The following is a 26458-nucleotide window of genomic DNA, read 5'->3' as shown; positions in this document are numbered from 1 at the left end:
CCAACTAATCACAGTTCGTTTTGGTTTAGGGGCATGAAAATCTGAAGTCGATGTCCCTACAATAACAGACCGGCATGCATCTAATAAATTATTCATTCAAGAATGTTGTGCAACAATGGAACCACGAACTTCACATACTTTTGAAAACTTTGACTTTAAGTAATGTAGTTAACTAATGTAGTTAACTAAAGTTAACTAATGTAAAAAGTATATTTGACATCCATACTCTGGGTCATGCTATTGTTTCAAAATGAACATGAAGTGAATATTATCTCATAATAGCCACATACAAAAGGAAATTACACTAAAACAACTGTATGTGATGCGACTTTAATAAGGCCCGCTCTAAACTATATGGTTCGCCTTCACTTCCAGCCTGATTCGCAAGGCCTGGGATGTGTTCAGCCCTGACAAAACGTTTTTTAAATGGAAACGGTGGTGCGTTGAACACCCTGTTCTGATTACGCAAGAGTCGCCTTCTCAGCTGCCATTAATGCAATATTAACAAACAGAGCAAGTTGGTACATACAAAAAATAAACAATATTTCAAAAATTAGAGAAGAGAAAAAGATAAGAAGAAGAAGAAAAAAAAAAGAGGGCAAATAGATAAATATATTAAGGAAGAATATTAAACATGGCACAAATTCTGGATGTTTTCATTGCTTTCTTGTTAACAGAGGTTGAAATTGTATTTAAATACATCTTCAATTCTTGTTTGAAAAAGTTAAAGTGGGGTTTACTTTTCATGTATTTACACTTATGGATATAAAACTTTCCAATAAATAAAAGAAGGTTTATACAAAAACTTGCATTAAGTAGATTCTTGTCTTTAACATAAAACCCAAAAAGAATGTGTCTATATGATAAAGAAAAGTTACAAAAAACATTTTGGACAATCAGAGCATCAATATTATTCCAGAAAGACAAAGTAAAGGGACATTCCCAAAACAAATGATCAACAGTTTCAGTGGAGGCTTCACAAAAAGAGCAGGATGTATCAATGTCACTTCTAAATTTCTGTAAAAAGTACTTAACTGGATAAAATCTTTGAATAATTTTATAGGATATTTCTTTAACTTTATTTGTTAGAAAGAATTTCTGAGGGAGTGACCAAACATATGACCACTTAATATCATCAAAAAGGTTATTCCAATAAGAAATGGAGGAAGGAATAGAAGTGACGATGTCCAAAAATAATGACCTGATTTTGTAATTAGATTTATGCCCTGAAAAACAAATAGAACCAACCACAGTGGATTCAGGGCTCGGGGGACAAACAGAAATCACTGTGGCACTATTATTGTTTCTAAACAGCATACAGATTTCTATAGAGATGGCTTTGAAAACTATATTAAATTCTTTACAAGATACTGGGAATTGATATCTTGAAATAAAATCAGAATAACTAAATAAATTACCATCACTATCAAACAACTGGTTTACTAACATCACTCCATTAGTGAACCAATTTTCAAGAAACAAAGATTTCCTCTTATGTAGAATATTACAGTTGTTCCAAATAAAAAAATTGTGTGGCGAGAAGTTATGCTTGTAATTAAGTCTCCAAGCCAGAAGCATTTGCTGATGATAATTAGAAAGTTTGATAGGAAGTTTACTAACAGAATAATTGCACATTAAAAGGAAATGTATACCTCCTAATTGAGAAAAGACATATTTTGGGATTATACTCCAAATAGAAGACTGATTGTGAAGGAAATGTTTAAGCCAATTAATCTTTAAGGTATTGTTAAGAGAATCAAAATCAATGAAATTTAAGCCGCCTTTATTATAAGAGTTCAAAATGACTGATTTTCTAATATAATGAGTTTTATTTTTCCAAAGAAATTTTAGTAACATTACATCAATCAACTTGCAAGTAGATGTATCCACAAATAAAAACAGCAGCGTAGGATAACCGGGAGATCCCTTCTGCTTTAGTAAGCAGAGTTCTGCCTTTCAAAGATAGATCTCTTAACAACCAAACGTTAATTTTTTTTTGCGTTTTCTCCACAACTGGACTAAAATTCATCTGACATCTTAGTTTAGTATCTTTTATTATTTTGATTCCTAAATATGTGACACTATTTTTGATGGGAATGTTACAGATAGAGGATGCAGCACATTTTTTAATCGGGAGTAACTCACATTTATTAATATTAAGCAAAAGGCCAGATGCATTAGAAAAAGACTGAAGAGAGGTTAAAACAATGGGGATCTGAGAGATATCTCTTAGAAACAACGCTGTATCATCTGCCAGTTGGCTAATAATCAATTCCGTACCAGCAATAGAAATTCCCGTCACAGGACTCTCTTTAATATGTAAATTTAAAAATTGTGTAGCTATTAGAAAAATATATGGGGAGATGGGGCCTGAATGTCCAATGTAGTGTGATTAACAAGGCTATTGAATACGGATGTCCGAATGTAATATAAAACCAACCTTACCCAAGTCTGGTTATAACTAGTCTTACTTGCATTTGTGCAAGATTTAACAATCACTGACTCTTTAAAATGTTTCTAATGTGATCATAAATACAAAGATAATTTTACTTCTAATATGATCTACAATAATGTTCTTGCATTAACACGCGTCCTCTTGGAGAAATGTTTTCAAACTCAAAATGACTCTCATGACCTAGAAATATTCGTAAATACACGTATTTCATTTCATGCTTTTAATGATAATTATATAAAACGAAGATCTCTGGAAATCAAAAGTAACGTTAGGCCTAATTTATTTAAACACGTTAATCATCAACGTTTCCGCCATTTTTTTTTTTTTTTTTAGTTATTCGAAATGTTTCAAACCCCATGTAAAGAAGAGCATAAACCTAAATAACAGCTCTGTATATGTCTAAATCGTTACATGAAGAATTTAAGCTTAGAACTCACCTCTAAATATGTGGCTGTTTAATCACCCAATGTTAACATGTTTAAAGCCTCGGAATGAAGCCTCTTCCCATGTTTGAAGCCTCTTCCTCTTATTTACTTTCGTTTCTACCCGGTTAAGGTGTGTCTTGTTTTGTAACTAAACAAACTTACTCCCTCTAGTGGAGCAAAGCGTCATCACAGGTTCAACAGGACTGCAGCCACAATACCTGTGTGTGTGTGTGTGTGTGTGTGTGTGTGTGTGTGTGTGGTTTTTGATGACAAAAATGTGTATACAAAACATGGAACATCATAATTTCATAACATCATAACATTAATATTTTATTAATATAAATGTAATAGTTTAATAGTTTATTAATATAAATTTATTAATAAGCAATTTAATAAAGGTTTATTGTTTAATAATTATTCATTGAACATTAATAAATGTTCATTTCCAACATACTTTGGGTTAATTTTAATTAAGCAATACAGTAATTTTTAAACAATAGTTGAGTTAAATAAAACTACCCAGCAGGTTGGGCAAACATTTAACCCTACCGCTGGGTTAAAACAACCCAATTGCTGGGTTAAAACAACCCAATTGCTGGGTTTGTCCATTTACAACCCAACTTGGGTTGTTTTTAACCCAGCATTTTTTAGAGTGTACTATACTGTTTTTTTGTTGTTGTTTTTTAGTGCCAGAAGTTTTCTGAGATGGGTAGGTTTAGAGGTAGATTTAGGCTTGGAGGATAGAGAATTTGATTATTTATTTTGTCCCACAGAGAGATGACTGTCCTTGACACACAGACTCACAGAGACTCCAACAACATCCATTCAGGACATGAGAGAGGAACCAATGAAGATGAAGAATGCTATTTAAATCAGGTGGTTTTGCTGTCCCATGTCGCAAATCCAGTGACGATTCCCTCTGACCAATCAGTGATCTGCATTGTTTACACGTCACATTTTAGTATCAGTATGGCTCGCTTGAAACCTCCTATGGATCATTTGTTTTGTTCCAAAACAGGGACTAAATGTGTTAGTGTTGCATTTTCTTCTTTGTTCAGTTTGCTTTCACAGGACAACATTTCAAAGTGTACAAAAATTTGTTCATGCAAGCCACATGCGATATGAATTCTTGATATCAACAATTCAGTTCTTGATATCTGTAATTGTATTTTCACTAGTGAAATGTCACCATAGGCTGCCATTCAAATTTCTTACTAATTGAAATTCCAATTTCACATATCAGAAATACAATTCTTACTAGTAAAAATCCTAATTTTTGATATATCATTAATTTACTTGTGTGTTATTGTGTGTGTCAGAAGGACAGAGTGCCGGCCGGCCAGTCCAGATACACTCCTACTCTATTAGATGGCGATGATGGGGGAGGAATATGTATGCTCTTAGTCTTATTATTGTGCCAGACAGAGTAAATCGTATCACAACAGTAAAGATTCCAGGACTCTTCATTGAGTCCAAACCGACAGTCACTCCCTTTTTTCCTATTGACTCCTTTATAGGAAACAGCTACATGACCCCAGCCTCTCAGTGTTACCTCCCAGTAACAGCGTCCAGTCAGACTCTCTCGACACAAGACCTGCTCAAAGTGCTCAAATCTGTCTGGATGATCAGGATATGGATGATGCTCTCTCTCACATGTTGTTTTTTTTTTTTGTGTGTGTGTGTGTGTGTGTGTGTGTGTGAGAGGACTTACATTTTCATAGTCCAGGTATGATCCTGAAATGTCCTTCATAGTCAAAACTAAACAGAAAAAAATAATGTTTAATGTACTGATAACTGATGTCCAATAAAAATGGTTGCATTGTGGCATAAAAAGATAATGATAATTAAAAGTATACTGTAAATTGTGATTATTTAACCCTCTTAGCATTAGGGTCCATTTTGTCTCAAAAAAGTCCCTGTTTAGAAGTTTCATAGGAAAATTGTTTGGATTATGCCCCCAATCACGCCGGTATGGTCGGTTTGTTGAGGAACTGTGGCACTGGCTGTCGTGTTGATGATGTCTTCACAGTGGATGATCTAGTCGACTCGATCTCTGCTGATACTTCAGGGCTGCGTTGTGGTCGTGTTATGGCACCGGTCCTTGGCATAGACAGTAAAAGAAATGGACACAGCGACCCCATTGGAACTCAATTGAGACAAGTGAAGCCCATTTTTAGCGATTTTTAGCACTTCCGTTTCTGACGCGCAGACTCAAACGAAGCTTGATGACGTCAGCAACCTGTCTGACAGATGTAAATCTTCTAGTAGCTGTGCGTGCAAACTGCCATCGTTAATCTTGCAGAGACGGCGAGCTTGAGCGGGGAGTTCTTTGGCGTGAGTGAGCAGGAGTAATTATTCTGATTAATTATTTTGTATAGTATTTTAAAATGTAACGCCAGTACGCCATATTAAGTTAATGCATACTATTGCCTTTGAGCTTCTCCTCCTGTCTGTACGGTAATTTCTCTACTGTGCGACAGAGAGTCGAGTGGTTATGACGCAATCGTTAGCCTATTTTTACAAAAACTGTTTCTACTGGGCTATAATGTAACATAGAAGGTAATGGAGCCCTTTATACATTGTCGTGTATCTTTAGAAATAAATAATGGACAAATTGAGTCTTTAAACGCCTCAGATGTAAAGTTATTTGCTGTCAAAGTGACGCCAAAATGAATGGGAGTCAATGGGATGGCTAACGCAAGTGAAGTTCTGCTACAAGATGGCGGCACGCGGCCGACTTCAACTTCCGGTCGACTTCCTTGGGCACTGGTCCTTGGTCTCAGCTGGATACGGCCCGGATACGGTTGACTACTGTTGGGAAGGAACGGCCAATCAGAGCACGGGTTACTGCGTGCGTCAATAACTTTCAGTTCCGGTTGAACTGATCGCACAAAGTACCCACCTAGGTCTCGTCAGAATGCGGACTGAATTGAACTTTGCTTGGTTGAGGATGATATGTGTTCAAGTTGTGCGTTAATGACAACATGTAAGTTCATTCACGATTGTCCTTTACTGAATGTGTTGTATGAGTAGTAATTCATAAGATATTGTGAGTTCGTTCGTGAAGATCAGTGACGCTAAACCCAGCATCTTGCCTAAGCCCTTTATTTCATTTGTATAACTACTACACTTGGATTCAGTGTATTAATAGCGTTACTGATTGACATTTCCAGTGTGTAGATTTGAATGTTTATAATTTCGCTCTGTTGTTATTCTTAGTTAGAAGTTTAACTATCGGATTGTGTGATGACGCAGTAAATAATTCCAGTTATGAGCGTCATGCGCCATCTAACGGTGAAAAGTGGTATTACTGCAGAGAATTTCATGTTTACAGTGAATAGCTAATAGTATAATGCCAGTTATTATATATATTGAAGTTGTTAATGTTACTAATTGTGTTTATTGTTAATTGTTTCAGACCACACCTATGCCTACTCCTGTACAGTAACCTCACATATCATTATTGTGAAGATAATGCCAAACAATGCCCTGTGGTCTGGCTGTGCTGTTCATTGTGCAGATCATTACTGAACTAATTAAAGACTGGTGATTCAAATTCATGCCTCCTGTGTTCTGACCAACACACCAGGGCGAACGCAGCTACCATAAACCAGTGCAATACAGTCAAAAGTAAACTCCATTACAACTACGGTAAACCTCGGGATAAACAGAAAGACTAATATTAGCGTAGATGCCATTCTTCTTCTGATGTAACGAGTACATCTGGTGTTATAGGAAGTGTTCCCGGTTCCGGCTGACCTAATTTATGCAGCCTAATAATCCTTTAATGGATTTGAAAATATAAATTGATAATGTGTTATGTGTATGCCAGGTTAAAGAGATGTGTTTTTAGTCTAGATTTAAACTGACAGAGTGTGCCGAACAATGCAAGGAAAGTTTAGGTGTCAAATAGGAGAAGGATCTACCGCCTGCGGTTGATTTTGATATTCTAGGTATTATCAGCTGGCCTGAATTCTGAGATCGCAATAAACGTGAAGGATTATAATGATTTAAGAGCTCGCTCAGGTACTGGGGAGCTAAACCATTTAGTGCTTTGTAAGTAATTAACAAGATTTTAAAATCTATATGTTTATAGGGGGCGATTTCAGACACAGCCACTGTATGTTTGCACATTGCGAAGTATTGCCAGTTCATCCTTACCAAGTGTTTTCCTGCCTGTTTGCCCTATGTATGATTCTACCTGATTCCCTGATTTACATTTGTTGGATTATCCCCTTGCATATAGCCTGATTTGGACTGATGATTGTGTTTGGACCTTTTGCCTGTTTACTCACCTCTGCCTTTTGGATTACCCTTGTGTTTGTCACTCGATTGGACTGATAGGTTGTGATCTATTGCCTGGCTTAACATTTATGTCTTTTACACCTGCTGCTAATAAACACCCGCAAATGGATTCTAACGCCGCCTCAGCCTCGTCGTTATAGTTTGGTGGTTATCAGTGTATTACAAAGGTACAAAACAGATGTTAGTACTTCAATAGGTTGGTAAACTAACATTATATCAGTTCATGAAATACGTTTTTATTGTAAATTTATCAGAATTTTTTTTTACTTTTACAGTGTGTAAAATAAACAGTTATGAACCGTAATTAGTACAATATAAACCTTTAAATTATACGGTTTTGAACTGTAAAATAGACAGTAAACTAATTGTAAGCATTTGTGTATTTTAAACCTACTTCACTGCACTCTCAGGTGATTCAGAGGGTTCAGATTTGGAGGGGTCTTGTACCTGTAGTAGTGGGTGATATCTATGGAAGTGTATTAATGCCAAATGTTCTTTTTTTTTTATTTTTATAAAAAGCCTGTTGAATTGCACTAATTGAAAAAAAAAAAAAGATTTCTAAATAAAAATGTATATTCACCTTTCAGATTTCACTTCCAGTTTATTCAGTCTTTTTAAAAATACAACCCTAAATATTCAACAGGCAATTTTCCAATTTTCAGTACATTTTATTTCAATTTATTTTTGTTTCAAATTCTACAGAAAATTCAACATTGGACATCGGGGAACTGCAGGAATAGCAGCATCATCTACATCTGCTGTTAGAGATCCTCACCAGCAGGAGCCGCTAACGGCTGTTAACGAAGACCCAAACAACAGCTAGAGAATCATTCATTCACAAAAATGGATTTACAGAAATAGAGCAAGTTGTAAGTGTATGTGTGACTATCAGGGCCAGAATATGTGGAAAAGCTGATGAAGACACACAAGCTGTGTTTACGTTTAATTCAATGTCTTCATGATTACTTTCCATGTAGGCTTATAGAATAGAATATGTAAACTGCTTTCTCTACCACGAACGAGATTATAACGCTTTTCCCACCCAATGCTGATATTGATCAAATATTACATTCGAGGAAGCCATAAATTGGTCTTGTTTTTTTTTTATTTTTAGTTTCCTTAGCTTTATATCTATGTGATGCAGTATTTGGGTTTCCCTCATACATCACAGCTAATCCAGAATTCCCCCGCTGTGGGGACATAGTAAAACGATTAACAGACTAATGGATTATTTACCACAGAGATATTTGTCACAGTTCCCGTCACTCCCAGACTCCATCTCCCATGATCCTCCCTGGTCCACACCTGCACTCACTTCCTCATCACCCTTCTGATCACGGATTCCCTGCACCTGCACCTGATCTTCAGCACTCTCTTTATATGGACTCTCACTTCCTGCCCTCCTTTGTCTTTTCTTGTTGTTTGCCTATTCTCGTGTAGAATGTTTGTTTAATGGTGTAGTTCTTCTGTTCAAATGTTATGTTAGAAGAATAAACCTATTGCTGCTGTTGTTTGTTCCTGCATCCTCACTTGCTTCCAACTACCCATAACATTATTTTCATTTCATTTTCATTTATGCATTTGGTAGATGCTTTTATCCAAAGCGACTTACATTGCATTATACTATACATGTTTGTATCCGAGTATGTGCAATCCCTGGGATCGAACCCATGACCTTGGCATTGCTAGTGCCATGCTCTAACCACTGAGCTACAGGAAAGCTTAATACATTATTAATGTATGAGGTCATTTCGACAAAACAGTTCTGGTAAGCATCAACACACATTTACATTTGTGGTATTTTTACTTAGCAGAGGCTTATAAGGAGCTTAAAATCAATCGCGTTTTGGTGGTGGAGGGGGATGTTAGACCTATTTAAAATAATGTAAATGTTGACTAATAAATTTTTAATTAAATGCCAAAAGAAGAAAGAAAAAGAAAAAACATTCATCTGGAAGAAGGGAGCCCAATATTATGTCCTGCATACCCCTCTTAAAACTCTTAATTGTGCCCCTGGAAATACATCAGATACAAGGAATTGAACAGCGTTTAAAAATGAGCATGTGGCTAATATCCCAGCTGTATTGTTGTATTGTCAATTTATTTATTTTATTGTTAAGAGTAAAAATTAATGATAAATGTTTAGTGCTTATCTGTACATTTCTGAATATCCTATTATTATTTTTTTTTTTTTTTGCAAAGAACACAAGATTTGAGTGTCGCTGTATCAGTTGTAGATGACACACACATGTATTTTTGAGACTAGAGCATGTGAACTGAATAGACAGTTTGTTAAATAGTCTGTTGGTCATATTTTCTTCGTTTTTCTATTGTGAAGTGTTTTAAGGCATTATTTAGTCATTACTGTGAAAAAGTGACGTGCTGATACTGTAATGTACTGAGGTTAATGTACATATGCTTTCATTATTCATTCAGAGTAAATACGACATCAAGGAAGCCATCACTGCTGTGCTCTTCTTTAATTTTCTTTATTATGCTTCTTTTCAGGAGTACTGCTAACACAGGTGATTGGCATATGCACTAGAATGATTCTTCCTTATACAGTGTCTATAATTAAAATGTATTTTTGTTTATTCAAACTAGAGTTCCATGTATTCCTTAAAGGCATTGTTCACCTAAAAGCACATAAAATATGGGAAACAAAAGCTCAACTATACTCTTTCTTCACATGCAAGAACAAATCTCATTGCTTCTCATGCGTCAAGCACACTCGGTGGAGCTTCCATAGCAGGAGGGCATTGATAATGTACCTGATAACCATGGAACATCTCACCTGTCAGTCACTGCAGAAGATATAACAAGATAATGATGGAGGCAAATATATCATGTTTCTTGATCCTTGTCTTGATCTAACAAACACAAATTCAGTTACTGAGAGCTCCTCTATTTACATTGATAACATAACTCCTCTAATAATATTTACATCCAAAACAATAGACTCGTTTTATTTTAACAGTCAGTTTAGTGAGTACACTATTCTTATTTAGACTTCTCACAAAAACGTTCCACCTAATTCACAACACTTGCTTTCACACGTGAATTCTAATGTTTATGATTTCTTAGTATTTTAAATGAGAGACCATGTGCCAGAGGTAAGTTATTTACATAAAACACACCCAAGCCATGCTCATATAAGGACTATGCACACACTCTTCTTTCTAAAGGTGCATTCTTGCCTGAGAGCAAAAGATCCTCCAAGAGTGCCATCCTCAAAACATGTTCAGATACAATAGACTCCTTTTACAGAAATTACAAATCCCTTATAGTTATCTGGACATTCGAATGTCTATGTCTTTATGTAGAGCTATATAAGAAATATATTTGAAATATTTTTAAGATATATATTGGTTTATAAATTTTAAAATGTTTATAAGGCCACCAAGGTTTCAGTTGTTCCTACATTTTTTTTTTCATGAATTTATAATCAATTTTAGAATGAACGTAATTGATGAATCATGTTTATGAAAACATTAGTATGCAGACTTCATGCACACGTTTGTGTGTACACTGAAGTGAATGCACTCATGGCAACTTTCTACATTTTTGATATTTTTAAAGCCTTCCTAGGCCAAAGGGAACAAAAAATCTCATGCACATTTATATGGTAAGATTACTGCATGTGTGATTGTTTTCTGAGGCTGTGACTGAATTCTGGATGGGGCTTTCTGTAAGTTCATCATCTGCACGCTGAGAATGCTTGCAATATGTTTTAACTGAAAGGTTGAACAGAAGTTGAAGCCATTACTACCAAATCCATTTTCATTTAAATTCATAAATTAAACATTAATGTCAAGTTTGTTTTGCTTTCTGCAAGTGACTTTTGGAACAAAGTTAGATTATATTTCCAAAACCTGAAATTGCCAAACTTTGGCCCAGGGAGTGACACTAGCATCTGATGACCATATTAATGAAACTGAGTGAATATAACTTGTTTGTAGACCTTACTTTTTCTGCAATGACATGCACATTTCTGTCTTTAGGTGAAGATGATTTGCAACATATTCTAAGGGGAAAAGCACATGAAAATGGGGTGTACAACTTTTGTACATGTATGACAGAAATAAATCTGGTAAATAAGTGAAATGTAATACTGTTTGTGGAATTGTTTAATCATCCTCTGCTGAGGATATATATATATATATATGTGTGTGTGTGTGTGTGTGTGTGTGTGTAAGTAATATGTATATCTAAAACAAATTAGGTGTCACTAAATGACTCCTGGAATAAAGACGGAGATTTGCTAGTATGATAGTGGTTTTTTTTTTTTTTTTTTTTTTTTTTTTGAGGAAAAAATGATGTTACCTAAAACAGAACTGTCATGCAGTGTGAAGGCTACACTCTAAAAAATGCTGGGTTAAAAACAATCCAAGTTGGGTTAAATATGGACAAACCCAGCAGGTTGGGGTAAAGGGCACCTATTATGCCCTCTTTATAATATAAGTCTCAGGTCTGGTCAAGTTTCAGCTTAAAATACCCCACAAATTTGCCCATATTTGGGGGTGAGCAAAAATATGCCTTTTACTATATTACTATATTGCTGCCTAAAAAAATAAATCCAAAATTGGTTGAAAAAAATGGCTGGGTGAAAACAACCTAATCCTTGGGTTTGTCCATATTTAACCCAGCATTTTTTAGAGTGTATTGACTGCACCAAAGATATTTACAAAAGTCTACGACTGATGGTGTGAAAATATACATGTACACAGTGTAAACACCAAAAACTAAAAATAAAATTTCCACAAATTACCACAAATTGTTACAGCTACAATTGTAGCTATGGGTTAAGACAAAATGGGTTAAGACATAGTTTTTTATGTTAAACAATGGTGCAAATTGACGAGTGCAAATCTTAGTAAAGGGGTTTGGGTTGGCACAAGCTGTTAGTAAATCTGGACCTTAATGTCTTAAAATGGCTTATGAGTTTGAGAATGCAGGTTTGGATATTCAAAACACAAAATAATTAAGTGCATCATGCTGACGGGAGCACAGAATGAATGGAATAAGAGCTCTGAGACATCCAAATGAAAATGTTATAAGTATATCTAAGTAACTACACTCAAAAAAATAACTTGTTGGTCTAACTTAATTCAATTATGACACCTATTTCCACACAGTTGAACTGATTTATTTGAACTTAAGATAGGTTAATTGTACTGATGAGTAAAATTCATGCTAATTGAATGAGATCACACCAGTTTCATTTGACATATTCTGTGAATGTTTCCTGAACATAATTCATTCTTGTTGATCCAACCAGTGCTATTGCAATTCAGACTGGTGCCCTTGTGCAGTGTTGCTCAAGTTTTCTGCACTTTTAAGGAAATGGAAAGACCTGTTAGTGTTTAAGTGTTTAATGTTTAGTTATTTTGAACATTTAAAAGAGTTTGTAGCGTATATATATAAAAAAATTTTTGTTACCATCATGGTGAAGATGTGCGCTTGTGCTTAGGTTGTGAATAGCTGTTGTACACAGACATACATGTTTCATGACCATTGAGAGGGATAAAGCTGATGACCATATGTAGACTGTGTAAATTATGTGCTGGCCCTCAAACTAATTTATATATATTTCTATAAAAACTAAAATATCACTTTTTCATATGCTAAGTAACATTTATAGCATGCAAGTAATGATCAGGTAAAGAACTTCTCATCACTGGTTTTAACACAGTTAAAGCTTGTTGAGAACAACATAGATTTATTTCATGCAGCCACCCATAGCCTAACCACAAGGTCTACACTTCAGCATAATGGTAACCTCAAAAAAAATCGACATAACAAACTCTTTTAAATGTCAAATATAACTGAACATCAAACTTTAAAAGTTATTTCCCTTTACTAAAAACACATTAAACAGCACTTAAGTTCAACATTTACTGTCCTGATCTTTCCCTACGCAAAGCATGCTGGGAACTAGAAATCCACTGCCCAGTTTCAATCAATGCAACATAAATGATTCATGTCGTCCCAACACAAATGGTTTAGGTTAACCTAACATTTTGCAAATTTAATTTCATTTAACATAATACAATTGAGTGCAAATGCCAATTAAGTAAAAAACTAAAGATTTGTGTTGGTTCAGCTTATTTTATTTAAATAAACTGAACAAGCAGCTAGAATCATTTTTTTGAGTGTATAAGTAGTATACAGCTGTCCCCATGTTGAGAGAAATAAAGTGTAGAGGTGTTGTGTGTGCTGTGTGTGAACATGGTTATTGTTCTAGACTAATTGTTATTGCTATTGTTCTATTGTTCTAAAATATTTTTAAATGTAATTTATTCCTGTGATGGCAAAGCTGAATTTTCAGCATCATTACTCCAGTCTTCAGTGTCACATGATCCTTCAGAAATCATTATAATATGCTGATCTGCTGCTCAAGAAACATTTAATGTGTACAATTTTACAAAATATTGGTGTACAATATTTTTTTCAGGATTCTTTGATGAATAGAAAGTTCAAAAGAACAGTGTTTATCTGAAATCTAATCTTTTGTAACATTATAAATGTCTTTACTGCCACTTTTGATTGATTTAATGCATCCTTGCTGAATAAAAGTATTCATTTCTTTAATTTCTTTTCAAAAAAATCAAAATCAAAATTCTTACTGACCCCAAACTTTTGAACGGTAGTGTATAATGCTACAGAAGCTTTGTGTTTCAGATAAATGCTGTTCTTTTGAACTTTCTATTCATCAAGGAATCCTGAAAAAAAAGTACACAACTGTTTTCAACATTGAAAATAATCATAAATGTTTCTTGAGCAGCAGATCAGCATATTAGAATGATTTCTGAAGGATCATGTGACACTGAAGACTGGAGTAACGATGCTGAAAATCCAGCTTTGCATCACAGGAATAAATTACTTTGTAAAATATATTCAAATAGAAAAAAGTTATTTTAAATTGTAATAATTTTTCACAATATTACTGTTTTTTACTGTATATTTAATTAAATAAATGTAGCCTTGGTGAGCAGACAAAACTTCTGTTAAAAACATTAAAAATCTTACCGACCCAAAACTTTTGAGCGGTAGTGTATATTATAATAATGATTATATGAAAACATAACCAACATCATCTTTTCTCTTTGTTTATCTGGCTGTTATAACTCAGTTACAACAAAATCTAATATTAAAAAGTCAAGGGTCAAGAGCCCAACTAAAGCAAACCCTTATCTCCATGATGGTTTTGGAGGTCTGGTCTTCACCTCTGAAATGAACACAAAGTTGTGTAAATATGTAATATTAACACATTACAGGTGTTCTTGGCTGCACAGATTGTGTTGATGCTGTGAATAAATACACAGGTCGTGTTAATTTTAAAACTAAACATAATATGTGTAAAACAATTGAATTCTTCCAACACATTTTTATGAAATATTGACACAAAATGTGTAAACTACAGTATTACACATAATATGTGTTATTTTTTTACATATCTTTTTAGAGTGCAGTTGGCTGAACCAGTGAACGGCGTCTAAGAAAGTGAAAGTGACAGGGAAAAGCAGTGAGAGGGAAAAACAAATACACACAGAGCACAAGGATGTAACATCCGCATTTTGCTGAAAAAAAAAAAAAAAGTCTGGCAAGGTCTAGTGGTTCAGACCATCAAACCAGTTTGGGGAGTGTGTCTAATTCATAAAAATACATAGCCTGTGGAGTTTAGGATCACAACACAAATGTGGAAGTCGTTTTAGTTGTTTTTTCTTTTTCTTTTTCTTTTTCTGTTCAGTGAGCATTGTCGCACAGATTTGAATATAATGTTACTGTGGATGTAAAAGACACCTGTAAGATCTATCAGCTGCTACACTTGAAGAAGACACTGTATTCACAAGGTGTGTATGTATTTTCTGTGGGGAGAATAATACACTGACTTAGGTTGATTTTTTTTTTATGTTTATGGTCTTCTAATCCACACAAACTACTGTAGATTTAGGGATTCATTTTGTTCATGTAGCTTGTTGAAATGTATTGTTGCAATAATTCTTGGTTACACTTTATTTTAAGGTGTCAGTATTACAGTGTAATTATACATTTAAATACTGAGTAATAATAATTAACTACATGTACTTATAGGGTTAGGATGATGGTTTGGTTTAGGGTTAATTGCATGTAACTGTGCATAATTTATAGTTAATACTACAGTATCTACATGTATTGAGAATCAAAGACACTGTAAAATAAAGTGTTACTTAATTCTTTAAAAAGGTATGTACAAGATACCAATGCTTCTATAATCTATTAATACACTATAATGTAACATTTTCAGTTGGAATTTAGAATAATGTATTATGATTATATTTGTTTGACTTCATAAAAGCTCAAAACAACGAGATGCACTTACACTTATCAAATAAGATCTTTCTGTCTGTCTGGCCATTTAATACAATTTTGGGATCAAGTTGATTTAAACCTCTACAAATTTTGTTTTCCACAGATTATATCGCTTCAGTAAACTCTGTCTTGATACACCCATTTATACAAGAAGAGAGGTCATTATTCAACAGATCATAGCAGAAGGAAAACAATGGATCAAAAAGAGTATGTGAGATATCTGTCTATATATAGACAGATGGCTGAGTCTAAATCTCTGACTATGTGCTTGTTTTTTTTGTATTAATGATTGTAATTCACACCTTGAGATCCAACAATAGTATGACTTTTTAAATAAAAAAAATAAATAAATTTAAAAATTTAAAAAAAAAAAAAAAACATTGTGAGCTAAAGCTTCTGTGTTTAAACACACACAGACATCAAGAGTCAGCATCTGATTCTCAAGAACGGTGACGATAAATAAATACAAAATACTGACAAACAGATCAACTCTGAACATCACAAAACAAGCTACTGTCACAACAAAACAACAGAAAAATAAAAGCAAACATGAACAATCTATAAAAATTACAGGACAATTCAGCTGCATAATTTATTCATGCAGCAATGCATGATGGGAGCCATGGATGAGTTTTGATTGGTGGCTCCCATCATGCACTGCAACATGAAGCACTTTGTTTGATTGTCACCATTGTTGAGGGTCATATGCTGATTCTTGATGTCTGTGTGTGTTTAAAAACAAACCCTTCAGATTATAAAAGCTCTGCTGGATCTCAAGCGGTAACAGATTTACTATAAAGAAATAATTTAACATCTATATCACCAATGAATCTGCCCATTTCACAATGAGAAAACACAACCATTATGACTGTTCTTCCCAAAGCATTGTAAACCTAAATCAACTTTGGCTCACAGCACTTTTGGGAAACACAGCTCAGATCATAGTTTCTCTGACCATAACAAATGTGCTCTACAAACACAAAGTTGGAGCAGCCAGAGATAAATTAATGTTAATAAATTGAGTCAAGAGCCCAACTAAAGGAAATGCTTTTCACCATCATGGTGACTTCAAACTAAACTTTCATTAAAACATTAACCTCTCAACTGTCACGATCCCGTTGGCGGGACGCCTCCCAGCCAGCACACCCTTATAGGACCCACATGGTTTAGCCCAGATGAAATGAACATTGTTCAGAGAGCACACTACAGGCTGTTAAATGTAACACTGAATCAGTGTTGGAGTTAATGAGATAATTATGTAATTAATTAAGTGATGATTGAGAATTATTGAAGATAGCTGCTGTTAACAAGCAGAATGAATGAAGGAAAGAGAAACACAAGAACAGAAAAACAAAAACATTAGAGCTACAACTGACTTCAGCCGCAGCCTTAGATAAAAGAAGACATTAAATCTCTCCAGATCTCAGCAGAGGATTAACCCCTTAACTGTCACGGTCCCACTGGTCGGACGCCTCCCAACCAGCACACCCTTGTTTAGCACATGGTTTAGCCCAGATGAAATGAACACTAGTCAGTGTGAACACTACAGGCTATTAAATGTAACACTGAATCAGTGTTGGAGTTAATGAGATAATTAGGTGATAACGAGCAGAATCACTGAAGGACAGAGAAACAACAAGAACTACGACTTCAGCCACAGCCTTCGATGAAATCAACTGAAGATAAAAGACATTAAATCTCTGAAGATCTGATCAAACAACTCCACAAACAGCATTACCAGCTTCACTTATTACTAACCAGACTGACTTTATTTCTGACAAACATCTACAAAAGTTGTTATTGAGAATTACCAGAGGTTTAGATGTTGATGATTTGCTGAAAATAATAGTTTTGTTTGATGTCACCATGATCGAGGTCAGTCTTTGCTTTAGTTAGTCAGTTTTACTCTTTACTTTTTTAGTGTTAGTTTTTCTGTGGCTGTTTGTTATGGCAATAATGACAAGACAAAATGTGATCAGCTGCTTTATGATAAGAATATAATTGTCATATAATGGTTTAATTCACAGATCTAATATATGAATAAAATGTTAAGTTTGTATTAGTTTTCTTCTAGAAACACAATGATAAAACGGTTTTAATCAGAAAAGCTGAATGAGTTTTAAAACACATTGTACACTAAACACTTTAAAACTCCAGCAGAACTTCCTCACACACAGACATCAAGAATCAGCGTATGAATCTCAACAACGGTGACATGCTTCATGCCACAATGCTTTCGGGGTGCATCATGCAAAAAAAAAAAAAAAAGCAGCATTGTGGCATGAAGCATGTCACCGTTGTTGAGATTCATACGCTGATTCTTGATGTCTGTGTGTGAGGAAGTTCTGCTGGAGTTTTAAAGTGTTTAGTGTACAATGTGTTTTAAAACTCATTCAGCTTTTCTGATTAAAACCGTTTTATTATTGTATTTCTAGAAGAGATCTAATACAAACATAACATTTTATTCATATATTAGATTCGTGAATTAAGCCATTACATGACAATTATATTCTTATCATAAAGCAGCTGATCACATTTTTTCTTGTCATTATTGCCATAACAAACAGCCACAGAAAAACTAACACTAAAAAAGTCAAGAGTAAAACTGACTAACTAAAGCAACGACTGACCTCGATCATGGTGACATCAAACAAAACTATTATTTTCAGCAAATCATCAACATCTAAACCTCTGGTAATTCTCAATAACAACTTTTGTAGATGTTTGTCAGAAATAAAGTCAGTCTGGTTAGTAATAAGTGAAGCTGGTAATGCTGTTTGTGGAGTTGTTTGATCAGATCTTCAGAGATTTAATGTCTTTTATCTTCAGTTGATTTCATCGAAGGCTGTGGCTGAAGTCGTAGTTCTTGTTGTTTCTCTGTCCTTCAGTGATTCTGCTCGTTATCACCTAATTATCTCATTAACTCCAACACAGATTAAGTGTTACATTTAATAGCCTGTAGTGTTCACACTGAGTAGTGTTCATTTCATCCGGGCTAAACCATGTGTAAACAAGGGTGTGCTGGTTGGGAGGCGTCCGGCCAGCGGGACCGTGACAGTTAAGGGGTTAACATCTAAACATCTGTTCATTCTCAATAAGAACTTTTGTTGATGTATGACAGAAATCAAATCAAACTGGTTAATAATAAGTGTAATAATGTTTAATGGCGGAAAGTCAGTTGTAGTTGTTGTGTCTCTCTCTTTTTCTCTTGTTGTTTCTTCAATGATTCTGCTTATTAACATCAGGTGTCTCCACTAATTATCAATCATCACTCAATCATCAATCAATTATCTCATTAACTTTAACACTGCTTCAGGCCCCGTTTACACGTACATGGTTATTTTGAAAAACAGAGACATTTCCCTTCGTTTACGCCCTTTGTTTACACGCAAACGGAGAATTTGCCTCTGAAAACGAGTCTTTCTAAAAACTCCGGCCAGAGTGGAGATTTTGAAAATCTTCGTTTAGACGTTTGTATGTAAACTGAGACAAACGGGTGTTTAGGCAGCCAACGTCACAGTATGCGCCAGAGCTCGCACCTATGTCAAAAGTGCGACCTATGTTTACCTGTGATCATGAAGCGTTCAGAGTAGCAGTCGCATTTATGTTGGTGCAAACTCTTCTTGTGTATTATTCGTTGCTATTTTCAGGATTCTGATTGGCTTACATGGGCTTGAGCTTCTCGTAACACCACCACCTACAGGTTTAGCATGCTCTTGACGTCATATATACACGGGTACGTGTAAATGAACACTTTTCTGAAAACTGACATGTGTGCACAATGTTATTTTTGAAACCGGAGAGGTTGAAATGTCCGTTTATGAAAATAGCCACCCATGTGTAAACGTAGCCTATGATGGACTCGTATGTACACTTTGGGTGTTAATTTAACACTGGGCATTTTGCTGTGCGCTTTGTGTGAAGTTGAAATATGAGGGAGTTTAAGTAGACATTTGTTATCTTTTTTTCTCCCCAATTTGGTTGTATATTCATTTTATTTTCGCAAAACCCCTTCACTGTAAACCCAAATAAGTTGTGGTAGTTACACACACACACACACACACAAAAAAGGATCAGGACAGTACTGGATCTTTGTGGTGGTTAAGACCCTCCTTTCAAGGTTCTCTAACTGTCTCTTAGTTTCTCTGTTTAGTTGGGGAGAGGTTTAAAAATGACATTAAAATGCACTTTTAAAAGTTAAATGCATGACAGAACAGGGTGCCAAACATTTACCATTAGTCCAATAACTGTTAAAGATAGTAAAAAAAACAAAAAATAAATAAATAAATAAATAAAAACAGTCAATAAATGGCAGAAGTGTCTGGCAAACCAAAAATAAAATTCATATTGTAAATAATTCATAATTCATATTGTAATTAAATAATTAATAAATAATTAATATTGTAAAGAATTCATAATAATGGTAAATAATTCATATTGTAATTAAAAAACAAAACAACAAAAAAAGTAACCAAGTATTTTCTGGATTAGTATTGTGAAACATTCTGTGTAAAACTCTTGTAGTTAACCATTAACAAACAACATCACATGTAACATCTAATATAACTATCACTGCATCAACAACCACAGAACTACTGCCTTTAACTAAAGAAACATGCAGCATAACATTAATGCTTCTTCTTCTCCTGGGCTGAAGCAAAAAATGGGGCAAAATAGCACTAAAAGTGGTTCATTGGCTTGCAATCATAGAGGAACCACTTTAAAGATAGGTGTTATATAGCACTTAAAGGACCTATACAGCACCTTTGTCAAATGGCAAGTCTTTGTCAAGAGTCTCATGTGGGCACCCTGCCATGTTTCCTTATAGTTTTTGGGACTTTGGGGGCAAAACCCATGTTATCTTCTTGAAATACACTGTACACTGTTAAAAAAAACAACAACAACAAAAAAAAAAAACTAAAAATAGATTTTTTTTTATTTTAAATTGTAGTCAAAATTCTGTAAAATTATCTCTAACAACTTGACTGTTATTTTAAGTATTATGACATTAATGACAAATTACAGTAATTCACTTTTTTGTACAGAAAAAAAAACCTTTATTTTGTCACCATTGTTGAGGTTCATATGCTGAATCTTGATGTCTGTGCGAGTCTACATGATCCTGTCTAAACAATGAATTAAATTTTTTTTGAAATATCAGAACACACTGTTAAACCTTGCTGTAGAAAAATGGGCCCAATTCTGACAGTCACAAACCACTTTCTATTAAAACAGTAATATACTGTAGAAAACAATGCATTCTGGGTAATATTTGTCATTTTTGAGAAAATAGCCTTCAGGAATATACTGTGAGTTAACATCGCTCAAAGTCGACACTCAGAGACTGTGTTCTAAATCACACCCTATACCCTCATTCACAATTCCCTACATTAGTTCACTAATATAGTCCACTTGACAGAGTGAATGAAAAGAAGTGAGTGAATTCAGACACTGATGAACACCTGATAAACAGAATCACTGAAGGACAGAGAAACAAGACCAGGAAAAAGAGAAGAGACGAGCAGAAACACAAGAACTACAACTGACTTCAGCCACACTAAGTGTCAAACCAGTTCACAAACCAGTTTGACATTATTTCTTTCACACATGTACAGAAGTTCTAGTTGAGAATTAACAGATTTGGATGTTGATGTTTTATTGAAAATAAAAATGTATTGGAGTTCGTAGTGACCAGTGTCTGCTTTAGTTGGGTTCTTGTCTCTTTGACATTAGATTTCTCTGGCTGTTGAAACTGAATGTTTATAAAACACATTTGATATAGCAGGAAAAAAAACAAAAAAGCAACACAGCTGATTAGTTTTTTTGGCTGTTATAATGATGCTGTAATCATCTTGGTTCACTGATCTCTTTCTGTGTTTAGTCTTTGATTTAATGGGTATTTTATAGGGCTGGGTAAAAAAATATTGATTTCTTGATTTTAACTGATTCTCATTTTTACGAACCGATATTGATTCATAAATCCCAAGAATCGATTAGTCTAGTTTGTTTTCAGTTGATGAGCAGAATATGTAGTGCCTCCCATCCAATAAATCACAATAAACTTTGTGCTTTGTTACTTTTGATATGAAGCAAATGACGCCCATCTTATTATGAGATTGATACTAGAATTGACATCATAACAAATGTGACTTTCAAAAATAACCTAAAGAGCTGGAGAAAAAACAAAACAAAAACTGATGTATAAAATGTCATGGGTCAAGAGCTCATCTAAAGCAAACGCCGATCTCCTCAATGGTAACATCAAGCCAAACATTTTCAACAAAATATAAACATCTAAAGTTCTGTTAATTCTCAATAAGATCTTCTGTAGAAATAAAGTTAAACTGGTCAGTAATAAGTGTAATAATGTGTAATGGCTGGAGGACAGTTCTGCTCGTAGTTTCTGCTACTATTTTTTCCATTCTTGTTCCTCTTTTCAGTGGTTCTGCTTGTTAACAGCAGGTGTTTATCATTAATGCTCAATCATCACTTAAATATTAACTTAATTATCTCACTGCAACAGTGTCAATGTTACTTTTTCTCTGTGGTGCGGACACTAGAGGATGTTCCTGTGGGGTTGAAAGGGTTAAAGGTGTAAGATAAAAAGACACACCAACAAAATGTATTTTAACAGTAAGAAACTGTAAGTTAAAAACAGTTATATACAGGCAACACTGTTGCAAGTAGTTTACTGTAAAATTGAGTTTTGTGGGTCACCATTGTGCTGAAGAGTAGAGCCTGTGCTTAAGTCCCTCGGGTCGGCAGTCCGGCAGTTTTTTTCTAACCAGTGTGAAAGAGACTCAAAATACTCCGTCAATGTTGCACATACAACTAAGAGCTATACACCATTTTAATCTGTGGAATATCTTCTTTTATTTGTGTACACTAAAAACACAATGTTGTGCTTTTTGTAAAATAAAGAAAACTAACATGATGCGTGATCTCTCGTCTCCCTCTGAACGAAGTCCAATCTGATAGTTCTCAGAAAATGAACTGTAACTTAGTGAATACTAATCACAAAAAAATTAGACTCATGTCTAAAGAAATGTTGAGATGTCAGGTTTTAAATCATGTAAGTCAAATCGAAAACGAACCTTCTGTGTTTATGTAATCTGTATGAAAAGAGAGCCATGTCTTAAGTCCGTGATTCAGCTCATTATCCGCTAATGCAGCCACGCCCACGGAGCCAGCGCTATTCAGAGGCAAATTCAGTCAATACATGCATTCATCGTCTCAATCGTGTATTTATTGTCTTGAAAAGTGTTTATCTGGATGATATAGCTATCTCTGGCCTCTGTTAGTTCCTGGAGAGTCACATGGTTGTTCTTCTTTAGATGAATTTATGGACTAAAGGTGTACAGAGCACCCTCCGGCTGCAAGTATGAATTGAAAACAGTATCCAGCACTCATAGTGATGACAATAAATATTGAATATTACTCCTGTGTATAGAAAATTGACATAAACATATGATAATTCATCAATATTTCTCAAAATGTGCATGCTTTTAAGCTAAAAGGCTATATGAAATGCCATAGAGGTAACATAATTGTTCAGACACTTTGCGTCACAGAAATACATTATATTTTAAAGTATATAATAGAATACCATTATTTTAAATTATAATAATATTTCACAGTATTGCTATTTTTTCTGTATGTTTGATATACACCATGAGCTTAAGACATGATCAGTGTCTCACAGGTTTTTTCACAGCCTACCTGACTGAAAGGCCTCATTATTATGCAAGTCTTTTCAGGTCATTATTATGTGATTCTTTTGTCTTCTCAGGTGAGAATCACCCATTATTCATGAAGATTCACGCCTCCACGCATACTGTGTTTCTTGACAAAAAGTGTCTTACAAAATTTAAATCTCTCTATTGTTTTATATGAAGGAGTAGTCAGCATAATTTTTACATAATTTTGAAGCAAAAACTACAACCTCAAATACCCAGAAGTCTTGTGAACACAGATTTAATATATATTTTTTGGCTTTATTTCAGTGACTTAAGTTTTTTGTTTTTTCAATAACCATGCATAAACGTTATTCCTTCAAAAACACAAATATGTACATACATGTTCCTCACATATTATTGTAGCCTAGTTTGTGCTGAATACAGTGTAATGACACTTTTGTCATTTATATGTTTATGAACAACTGAAAAAAGCACAAATGTCAGGGAATGTCAAAACTTCTCCAGGGCCCCAAAAATCATCAGACCCCAGAGGGTTAAGTTCAGAAGAAGATCAAGATACTTTGATTATTTGTTGCATGTTGTTTTATTTAATAGATGGTGATTGTGTAGTTGTTGATGCAGTGATTTTTTTTTTTTTAATGTTTTAAATTCATAGAAATAAAGAAATAAATTCATAGTAATAATTTGCTCATATTATTAGCATGTAATAAATATTAGTTTGTAAATTTAAATGGCAGTCTGACAATTTGAGGCAGTTGGTTTCTGCAAATGAAATGAGGTAAAACAAGTTTAATTTAATTCACAGTAACATACTGTAGATTACAGTAAATAACTGTACAATCAATAGTAAATTACTGGCAACCCCATGTCATCCAAGATATCCATGTCTTTCTTCAGACGAACAGAAATTAAGGTTTTTGATGAAAACATTCCAGGATTATTCTCCATATAGTGGACTTCAATGGCCTCCAAACGGTTGAAGGTCAAAATTACAGTTTCATTGCACAATCAAAAATATGAACTTTCACTGTTGTTAGTTTCACTCAAACCACCCTTGTTCACATTACTTAGAAAACTCATGTAACTACATGAACGTAATTTAACTGTGTTGTTTCCACTAAAATTGAGTATTGTCAGCTTTACTTAGTAAGTGTTTGTTCAGTCAACTTAACATTGCTTTGTGAAACGCTCACATTATTGTTGACATAACTAACTGTGCAGTGGATCCGTAGTTCCCAGCATGCTTTGCAAGGGAATGCATTAGGAGAGTAAATTTAGGGATTAAAGTGTTATTTTATATGTTTTTCAGTAAAGGGAAAGATGTTGTTAGTTTATGTTAGTGTTTAATGTTCAGTTATGTTGGACAGTTAGAGTAGTTTCTGTAATGTTTTTGAATTTTGTGGTTACCATCATGCAGAAGAGTGTTGCCTGTGTTTAGGCTGTGCACACTCATATGCACATGTTTATAGGACATGTTTATGCTCTCAATTCAATTTAGTTTGTTTAATTAGTTTTTTTTTTTTTTTTTTGGAGTGTTTTTTGGGGTGAGGGGCTGCATTCTGATATGTTATATCCTTTTAATTGAGATGATTATTATTTAAAAAAAAAAATATCACCTTACGTCCTCAACATAACATTACTAAATAAATTGCACATCTAAATATTATGTAACAGTGACATTCAAATGATTTGTATTTACTCAAAGAAATTTTGTAAAATTTACTTGAATTTCTTTTGTTCATTCAACTAAATAGTTTTTTTGTACAAATTACTCAATATAGTTGCATGGAACCACTTGACACTTCTTTTTTAAGTAAATCCAACAATGAATTTTCAAAGAGCTCTACATGATCCCAGATGAGGAATAAGAGTCTTATCTAGAGAAACCATCGTTCATTTTCTAAAAAAAATATAATTATTATATGCATTTTAACCATAAATGCTCATCTTGAACTAGCTCTCTTCTTCTTCTTCTTCTTCCTCTTCCTCTTCTTCTGCTTTTTCTTCTTCTCTATTTGAATTCCAGCAGTGTAGACACTTAGTATTACTGCCCTCCACAGGTCAAAGTTTGAACTAATTGTTATATACTTGCACTAGCATATTGTATATGACAATTTAGTTCAAACTTTGACCTGTGGAGGGCAGTAATACAGTTCACCGGAATTCAAATAGAGAAGAAGAAGAAGAAGAAGAAGAGAGCTGGTTCAAGATGAGCATTTATGGTAAAAAAAAATATATATATATATATATATATATATATATATATATATTTTTTTTTTTTTTTTTTTGGAAAATTAGTGATGATTTCTCTAGATAAGACCCTTATTCCTCATCTGGGATTGTGTAGAACACTTTGAAGCTGCAATGAAAATAATTTTGACCTTCAACCATTTGGAGGCCATTGAAGTCCACTATATGGAGAAAAATCCTGGAATGATTTCATCAAAAACCTTAATTTCTTTTCGACTGAAGAGAGAGACATGAACATCTTGGATGACATGGGGGTGAGTAAATTATCAGGAAAATTTTATTTAAAAGTGGACTAATCCTTTAATTAAGTGAGGACTGACAATTAGTAGTGACACCTGATGATAATAAGCAGAATCGCTGAAGGAAAGAGAAACAACAAGAAGACAAAAAGAGAGAGAGACGCAACAACTACAACTGACTTCCAGCCATTAAACATTATTACACTTATTATTAACCAGTTTGATTTGATTTCTGTCATACATCAACAAAAGTTCTTATTGAGAATTAAGAGATGTTTAGATGTTAATGTTTTAATGAAAGTTTAGTTTGAAGTCACCATGATGGTGAAAAGCATTTTCAAAGCATTGTCTTTTGTTGGACTCTTGACACTTTACATTTTAAATATTAAATTTTAAAATGGCTGTCCCAACTTTGACTTTGTGTTTATAAAGCACATTAGTTATGGCCAGATAAACTTTGATCTGGGCTGCATTTCCTGAAAGCGCTGTAGGCATGAGTTGAAGAACAAATCTGATGCTTTGGGTTCATCTATTTGTCAGTGTTTTGTATTTTATTGTCACCATTCTTGAGAATCATATGCTGATTCTTAATGGTATTGGTCCCTATAACCCCTCCCACACACATGCAAACACACAGAGTATAGTAAAATTCATCAGTTCTCAGATATGTAAAGGTTCAGGATACATTTCCCATGTTAACAGGATCTATGTTTAGTCAAGTTTGTCATGTTTATA

The 26458-nt window shown here is 34.2% G+C and overlaps 2 protein-coding genes and 1 long non-coding RNA gene across 16 annotated transcripts in view; 2 read left to right on the top strand and 1 right to left on the bottom strand.

Annotated features, from left to right (window-relative positions):
- The window catches only part of LOC125271564 (NACHT, LRR and PYD domains-containing protein 3-like), a 130099-nt gene that overhangs the window by 8425 nt on the left and 95216 nt on the right, over positions 1-26458 (bottom strand). The window contains exon 1 of one of the 14 annotated variants that reach the window (XM_048195635.1): positions 2893-2979. The exons of 12 other annotated variants lie outside the window; for them this stretch is intronic. The gene's annotated coding sequence lies outside the window, so the exon portion shown is untranslated. Of the gene's footprint in view, positions 1-2892; positions 2980-26458 lie in introns of those variants that run through there. One more of the 14 variants, XM_048195636.1, reaches the window with a different exon arrangement.
- Positions 5688-8695, top strand: LOC125271576. Its single transcript, XR_007185662.1, has 2 exons — positions 5688-5866; positions 7888-8695. It is a non-coding gene; the product is annotated as an uncharacterized LOC125271576 (long non-coding RNA).
- The window catches only part of LOC125271571 (glutathione hydrolase 1 proenzyme-like), a 52868-nt gene continuing 41215 nt past the window's right edge, over positions 14806-26458 (top strand). Inside the window, exons 1-2 of the mRNA XM_048195652.1 lie at positions 14806-15038; positions 15641-15744. Of these exons, the coding sequence (XP_048051609.1) occupies positions 15731-15744 (14 nt within the window). The 5' untranslated portion in view covers positions 14806-15038; positions 15641-15730. The remainder of the gene's footprint in view (positions 15039-15640; positions 15745-26458) is intronic.

Source organism: Megalobrama amblycephala, linkage group LG7 (assembly GCF_018812025.1).
Source record: "Megalobrama amblycephala isolate DHTTF-2021 linkage group LG7, ASM1881202v1, whole genome shotgun sequence".
Lineage (NCBI taxonomy): Eukaryota > Metazoa > Chordata > Actinopteri > Cypriniformes > Xenocyprididae > Megalobrama > Megalobrama amblycephala.
The sequence above is the reverse complement of the archived record's forward strand: the minus strand, read 5'-3'. Positions and strand labels throughout refer to the sequence as shown.